This window comes from Anopheles nili, chromosome 2 (genome assembly GCF_943737925.1).
Source record: "Anopheles nili chromosome 2, idAnoNiliSN_F5_01, whole genome shotgun sequence".
In the NCBI taxonomy this organism is placed as follows: domain Eukaryota; kingdom Metazoa; phylum Arthropoda; class Insecta; order Diptera; family Culicidae; genus Anopheles; species Anopheles nili.
Genome location: NC_071291.1, coordinates 39,223,888 through 39,231,992, shown reverse-complemented (window position 1 = coordinate 39,231,992; position 8,105 = coordinate 39,223,888). Strand labels below are relative to the sequence as shown.

Genomic DNA, 8,105 nt, shown 5'->3' with positions numbered 1-8,105 from the left:
GATGGGATTGTCTTTCAACAGTTTAATGATTTAAGCATCAAATCAAAATTTGTTTTATTATAAGTTAAAACTACCTATTTACTCACCTAATCGCTTGTACTCTCATCAGAAGAGCATGAATATGCGTTTTTTGATGTATTAAATGATTGGGAGTTCAAAAACAGTTTGTTTTATCAAGAACTTTAGCAAACATTTCAATTTTGTTAAGAAGAACTTATTCTAATACATTTGACAAAATTTCGAAAAATTTTCCGTGTATCTTTGGTGGTTTGTTGATATTGCCATTTCATCGGTAGAACGAGATGCCGATCATTGTGTACATAACAATCGATCAAACTGAACAGCTGATACCGGCCTGCGCATGCGTACCGGCACTATCACCGTCGTTTGTTGTGATTCCTTCGTTCGCATTTTGTCGATGAAACACCGTTTGACATTTTGTCGGAATTTTAGCTCGAGTTATGTCATTGTATTGGAAAAGTTTGTTGTGATTACGATTGTCCTAAAAACATGCGTATATTTCACATATCTATCGCACGAAGGTGGCCCAAAGAATGGAGATGCTTCAGTTCTTCCGCAGGACAGCTCTCGGTAAAAACGGAATATATGCTGGCCAATGTCCAGTGCAGTTTGTATTGCAATTGCGCTCGTATCGTTGCAGGCTGGCCGCGAGTTGACTTCCGAAATGAAGCTAAAGTTAGAAACCAAGTGGCATAAAAATCTAGGTGATTATCGGTTCAACCCATCCGACAGTTTGCGAGAGAAGCGTTACGTTCTTGCTATGTTCCCGTATCCCTCCGGTAATCTACACATGGGCCACGTGCGTGTGTACACGATCAGCGACGCGATGGCGAGGTTTTACCGGCTTAACGGTGCCAATGTTTTGCACCCAATGGGTTGGGACGCTTTTGGATTGCCAGCGGAGAATGCGGCCATGCAGCGTCAAATACCGGCCGACACGTGGACCCACCGCAATATTGGTGAAATGCGCAAGCAGCTGGAAAAGCTCTCCTTCAGCTTCGATTGGCAGCGCGAATTCGCTACTTGCGAGCCGGAGTATTACCGCTGGACTCAGCAGCTGTTTCTGATGCTCTTCAAGGATGGTTTGGCATATCAGAGAGAGGCCCTGGTAAACTGGGATCCCGTTGATCAAACGGTGTTGGCTGACGAGCAGGTCGACGATAACGGGTGTTCCTGGCGATCAGGAGCGAAGGTGGAGAAAAAGGTGCTACGGCAGTGGTTCATTAAAACGACAAAATTTGCCAAACCCCTATTGGAAGGTTTAAACGATCCCAGCCTTGAAGATTGGAAGGATATTATAAAGTTGCAGCGCCATTGGATTGGTGAATGCGAGGGATACGCGTTTGAGCTCCCTTTGGTAGGAAACGTGAAAGCGAGCGTTTCGGTATGGACTCGCGACCCGGAGGACTTGAAAAATGCTCTCTACATTGCGGTTCACCCATCCAATCTGTTGAACAAGGACAATAGCCTCGACAGTATGCTAGATATTACAGTACAAAATCCCTTCACGAAAAGCACCCTTCCTGTGGTCGTTCTTGAAAATGCACCTTTTCCGGAAGGCTGTGATACCTACTTAGCTATAGATAACGATGAAAATCGCGCATTAGCTTTAAAGAACGGGTTAAATGAAGCGCACTTCGGTGGTAAAGCTTCTGCAACACAATGTTCTGCGGAGGAAATTCTTCGCCAAGCAACCACCCTAGGAATTGGCGGCCATCCCGTTAGCTCAAAGCTACGTGACTGGTTGATTTCACGTCAGCGCTTCTGGGGTACACCCATACCGATTGTGCATTGTCCGAGTTGTGGCCCGGTACCCGTCCCTGAACCAGATCTTCCGGTGAAATTGCCGACAAACTCCGTCGGAGTTCCGCTCGCTCAGAACGACGAGTGGCTGCGAGTGGCTTGCCCTTCCTGTCAGCATCCGGAATGTCGTCGTGAATCCGACACCATGGACACATTTGTGGATAGTTCGTGGTACTTCTTGCGCTTCATTGACGCTCACAACACACGCGAAATGTTTGATCGCACCCTTGCCCACCGTTTAATGCCGGTGGACCTGTACGTCGGTGGGAAGGAGCACGCGGTCCTGCATCTGTATTACGCGCGCTTTGTCGCGCATTATCTGCACAGCAAAGGGTTGTTGCCTTCAGCGGAACCATTCAAGCGACTGCTGGTGCAAGGAATGGTGATGGGCCGTTCGTACCGGGTGACCAGCAACGGGAAATACATTTCTGCCGCCGAGGTGGACGTCGTCGATGAGAAGAGCAACCGAGCAGTTGAACGAGTGACGGGTGAACCGGTTACGATGCTGTGGGAGAAAATGTCCAAATCCAAACACAACGGCGTGGATCCGCTCGACGTGCTGCGAGAGCACGGATGTGACACGTTACGGCTCATCCTGTTGGCTGACGTTGCCCCCACGTCCCATCGCAACTGGTCCGAAGCGAGTGAGTACTTCAGCACGAACCCGTTTGCATTTACACTAAGCATTGACGGTCCCTTTTTGCAGCATTCCCGGGAATTCTGAACTGGCAGAAACGCTTGTGGTTAACGATGCACGACTTTCGAGAACTTCGTGCGAATATTCCCCACGGCAGCGTAGTTCCCCCGGCGACGGAGGAATTTACCGACCACGAGCATAAGCTGTGGGACGCAAGAAACTACTTCACCGCTGGCGCAACCTTCAACTATCGCCATTCGCACCAGCTCAGTGTTGGCATTTCGAAGATGCAGGGACTCACGAATGCCATCCGGCGAGCACCGGCAGCGGTTGTTGCCTACGGTCGGCAGTACGAGCGTGCGCTTGCGGCACAGATTATCATGCTTGCGCCAATGGCACCACATTTTGCTGCCGAACTGTGGGAACAGCTGGTGACCGCACCGTATCGCGTCGATCAGGGCCTATTGGGCGCGTCGGATGTACGGTGGGATGGAGGAGTTTTCGATCAACAGTGGCCAGCAATCGACGAGGAATTTCCACTTGATTTGACCTTCAAGGTTTGTTTGTGTTTCCGTCCGTCGGGTTGAGAGCAATCAGCAATGGTTGACGTTAAACCACATTCTGGGTTGTTTATGCATTCTTTCGTAGATCAATGGCGCTGAGTGTTGCATCCTGAAAATACCGGCCAAGCGCTTCAACCAGCTTACGCATCAAGAGTCCCTGGATCTGGCACTGCGCCAGGAACTGATCGTAAAGCTGATCGGAAAACGGCCACTTCGAACGAGCGATTTCACGCTGTATCCGAACTGCGAGGCCTTCCTGAACGTGTTTCTAGACCGTGCCTCACTGGGAGAGGACGAATCGCCAAAGAGCAAGAAGGAGAAAAAGGACAAGAAAGTAAAGAAGAAAAAGTCACTGGAAGTGCTGTACATAGGTTAAAGGTGTCAACCAATAAACCCGAGAATATGTTGAGGACATGTTGTGATATTCACGAGGCAGATACAAGGATGTAATCGACGAGTGCTTTATTTGCCATGTACAAAAGATTCGATATGATTCCGATACGCTTACGGTTAGAGAGGATACCGCGCACTGGATGAAACGTGGATGCAACAGGAAAGGAAAACGACTATTCAGCGCATGCAGCGCGTGCAGGCTTTACGAGCCTGTATTAGTCACATCGGTGTCCAGGTCCAGGCTAAGAATCCAGGGATGAAATCGCTACGTTGACGGATGGGTGTTGAGTGAAGAAAAAGGGAGTTTTTCCGTTGCACGCAAAATAGCTACTAGTTGATGGCCCGTCGCGTTTTCCGTAACATGCGATCCGTTGTGGGCGTTGAGCGTTTAAAAAAGTGAGTCAACTAATCGGTTAACAGTACACGAAATGCGGTTCCGAGCGATATCCGATGGTTCCATCATCCAGGCGCTCGTTCCGGCCGCCTGCTGAACACATTGTTTACGGAAACGCAGCTACTTGAGCAGCTCCACGAGCATTCCCTTCACGTACACGTCGATCTGCGAGTAGTCGATGAGCGTGTTGCGAATCATCTCGAGCAGCAGCGCCGGCCACATCGTTTCGAGCCGCTGCAGCTTCTCGACCGCGTTGCACGTGTTCTCGAGCATCTTACCGAAGTACGCCTTTCCCTTGGCGCGCATAACCGCATCGTCCTGAGTGGTGCTGTGTTTCTTCCACTGTAGGGCCTCCTTGCCGACGATGTTCTTGAGCGAGGGGTCGGCCTGCATCAGCCACTCCTTGGCCGTCATCTTGGACGCATGGGCCGTCTCCTCGAGCCGCAAACGCTGCAACAGCGGCTGCAGCAGCCCTTCCGGGAGGGACCACAGCACCAAATCGGACAGACCGGCGTACGACGCCTCCGCCGTTTGCACCTCCTCCGGAGTCACCTCTGTACCGTTCACCTGCTTGAGACCCCAGTGCGATAGCCGATAGATGGCGTAGTTGCGCCACGATCTTCCGGACAGCGGATTTCCCTCCGGATCGATCGTGAGTGACGCAATCCCTTGACTTTCAGCGAGCGCGTTGATCTGCCCGAGACAGCTGATGTTCGTCTCGCGAAAGATAAAGTTTTCCGCGTTGACGAAGCGCACCTTGATCCGGCACAGGATCGCCGTGATGCTGTTGAAGTTGATGTAGCTAAACTTGACCGTGTGCACGTCGCACGCTTTCTGCATGTTCCACTGTTTGTCGATGAACCGGAGTGCCCCGAGCCCGTACACGTTCAGGTACCGGCCACAAATCTCGATCAGATAATCTCCGCCCTGTTCGCGCTCGCGTTCGCCCGATTTTCCCGATTTACCGGCACCGGTTCCAGTGCCGGTACCGTAGTTGCTGCTCGAAAAAGCCGAGTATGTTCCGTTGGTGGTTCCACCCGGTGACGTGCCGGGTCCAGGTGTACCAGAGGAATTGGACGCTAGGTTGGACGTGCTGGCTAGGCTTGCCACGGTTCCGGAGGATATGCCGCCATTGCGTGCCGTTTGCGTTCGCGACAACGTTCCCGTACCGTACCGCTTGACCGGTGTGTTAAGTTTCGTTTTGTGCGACCGACCGTGGGTGGTGCTGCTTGTCGAACTGTGTCCACTGGTACTCCCACCACCCACTCCTGTTCCTCCGACAACGGTGGTTCCGCTTCCACCATGCGTAGGACCACTGCTCGCTGAATCCGTCGTGGATCCGGTGGAGTCGGAGTTGGAGCTGATGTTCGTGATCACCGACTCGGTGCCACTTTTCGCCGAGAGCGTGGAAAGTGTGGACAGCTTTTCGAAGTTAACCTCTTCCGGTGTGTTCTCGTTGCTGTTGATGGGAGCTCGCTCGTCCGGTGATGTGGGTAGTTTAACGATCGTTTCTTCTGTTGTCTGAACGGGAAACTCCTGCTGGTTAACTGGACCGATGGTGGTTGAGATCTCTTGCGCTTCCGCCACGTTTGCCAACGGTCGATCGGTGTCGGAATCCTTTTCTGGCGTTGAGCTCGCACTATTCGTTGCCACCAGGGTGGGCTGTTTGTCAAGCTCCTTGTCGAGGTCCTTCGGATTGAGCTGTTCATCGTTGTCCGAGCTAAATCCGCTGGAAACGCTTGAATCCGCGTGTACGGCCACATCGGACGCAACCGGGCAGTCTCCATCGGCCGGTTTCGCTGGTGTAGCGGATTGCTCGAGAAACGGTGCCAAGATCGGTGGCAATCGGAAGTACTCCTCACCGCCCTGCTCGGACAGTTGTGAGCCGGAGTTATCCTGCGAGGACGACCGTACCAACGGTTTCCGGTTGGTTGCCGGTTTTCTTCCGTTGGCTGCCTTCATCGTCCGACCACCATTCGTCTGTCCGGTGCCGTTGGTCGCAGCAAGACCCTTCCGTGGTAACTTTCCACCAGTAGTCGCACCGCCAGGAGGACCAAGTTCCGGTGAGAGATTGCTCGCGGAGTCGAGCAGCATATCGGTGTCTTTCCCGGTTGTTCCGGTGATGCGGCCACTTCTCGCAATCACCGTTGACTGTTGCGACCGGAGCAGCTCCCAGTTGGTGCGCGCGTTCGAGATGATCTCCTCCCGCCGGATGCTCTGACACACGTCAGACGTCAAGTTGGAGTACTTGCTGTCAGATAGCTCCTTGTTCTTGCGCCACGCCGACGCGGCTCGACGCACCTGTTCGGTGATCTGCATCTGGCTAAGCGACACCAGCCCGGGCAGATAGCTGACCAAAAACGACACACAATCACCCGCAAGCGAGACGGGATTGTTCTCGATCGTCACCTCCTTCAGGTTGATCGCTTTCGCGATCGCCGACATATCCTCAACGCACTGCAAATCGTTGTGACACAACCAGAGCCGCTCGAGGTTGTGCAGGTCGTCAAAACCGAACATTTTCTTAATCCGATTGCGCTTCAGATTCAGCTCCTTCAGGCTGAACAATCCGGCGAAATCCTGCACCTGGATCTGCCGCAGTGCATTGCCCGCCAGGTTGAGTGACTTCAGCTCCTGCAGCTGGCTGATTTTGCCCGTAATGTTCGCGATCTTATTGCCGTGCAGATCGAGCACCCGCAGCGTGCCCTTCAGCGACACCAACCCACCGATGTCGGTGATACGGTTCTTGCCCAGCAACAGCACCGTCAGGCTCTTCAACCCATCCAGACACGAGATCCGCTCGATCTGGTTGTCGTACAGATCGAGAAAAACCAAATTCCCAAGGTTGTAACGCGGAACCACCATCAAACCACCCCCGAATGGGTTCGTTTCCGGTGCACCCGGCGTCGTCTGACCACCGTTACCGTTGACGGGTGTCGTTTTTCCACTATTTCCAGCGCTTCCGTTGCTGCTCGAGTACTGTCCATTGCAGTACTCCTGCTCAGCCAATCCACCCGGCAATTCGCTGATGTTGCTCAAATTATCGATACTAAACGATGGCACGAGCAGCAACTTCCCGGCACGCATCTTCAGCAACCCATTCGCTCCCGGTCCCGGGGATGTCCCAGCGGTTGTTCCACCGGCAAGGAACATGCTTGGACCACCGATAAAGCTGTTCGACTTCTTCAGCAAGCTCTTCTGTTGAGCTGTGATCGCGATCGGCGCCGTTGGGGACACGTGTGGTGTCGATTTCTGGAGATGAGGCGATATCGTGACTGGACCTCCACCGGTTTGCGATTGAATCTGACCACCTGCTTGCTTGCTACCGATCGTGATCTTACTCTGGATGAAACTCCCACTCGTGGAACCAGCCCCCGGTGCACCCGGTGTCCCTAGTGCACCCCCCACCAGCAGTTGCCCACGGGAGGTCGATTTTTGGCGTAGAAACTGCTTAACCGAAGGTTTGGTGGTCGCGTATGTCGGCCCATTAGTAGGCGTACCACTCGGGGAAGGTCTTGTAGGTGTTGGAGGACTACTGCCCGGTGGTCCACCCGGTGGTCCGCCCGGTTTAAGCTCAGTCCCATTTCCGGCAGCAGTGACACCCGCCGGTTGCAGGTTATTATTCGAATCCGCCTCCGGTGGGATGTGAAATGCGTTGATTAGGTTGTGCTGCAACGAAAGCAACCGCAGATTCGGTTCGTCCTCGATAAGCGGTATCGAGCTGAGTCCCTTCCGATCGAGGTTCACCCGATCGGGGTGTTTTTCACGGTCCTTTTGCGAACGCCGGATGCTTGAGACACCATTCTGCACCAACAGTGTACTGTCGAGTGGTGGCGTTTCACCGTACGCACCCAACAACCCAGGTTGTCCGGTTGCATCAACGAGCAGAGACTGTCCCAGTGCCGGTGATGGTGACGTAGACGATGTTCCCGTAAAGCCAGGTCGTTCGGCAATTGGATCAGGCCTGGGTGCTAGAATGCGCTGGTGCTGCTGCCGGTTGTGATCGGCTGCAGCAGCCGCTGTCACCTTTCTCAGGTAGGACGAACTGAGCGTGCTGTGTGACCGATGGAACGTCCGCAAACGTCCCGTATGGCCACCGACCAGCCCGGTCGTTCCAGCTCCGTTGCTGCCACGATGCACCGTCAGCTTCGGTACGACGGATTCGATCTTTAGCAGGGCGTTGTGGGCGCCAACCGGTGCACCGGCCGCACCCGGTCCGATGATGGTGTCGTTGATGTGTACGGCGGATTTTCCACGAATTTTCGGCGTACTCATTGGAAACTCGGCGTACCCA

At 53.4% G+C, this 8,105-nt stretch overlaps 2 protein-coding genes across 2 annotated transcripts; one reads left to right on the top strand and one right to left on the bottom strand.

Moving 5' to 3' along the window:
- Positions 1 to 616: 616 nt before the first annotated feature.
- LOC128722742 (leucine--tRNA ligase, mitochondrial) lies at positions 617 to 3,400 on the top strand. The gene is made up of 3 exons (XM_053816424.1): positions 617 to 2,468; positions 2,531 to 3,018; positions 3,110 to 3,400. Exons 1-3 carry the CDS (start codon positions 617 to 619, stop codon positions 3,398 to 3,400), a joined length of 2,631 nt encoding a protein of 876 aa, XP_053672399.1.
- Positions 3,401 to 3,931: 531 nt separating this feature from the next.
- On the bottom strand, positions 3,932 to 8,086 carry LOC128720257 (uncharacterized). The gene has a single exon (XM_053813917.1). It carries the CDS (start codon positions 8,084 to 8,086, stop codon positions 3,932 to 3,934), a length of 4,155 nt encoding a protein of 1,384 aa, XP_053669892.1.
- Between the last annotated feature and the right edge of the window lie 19 nt (positions 8,087 to 8,105).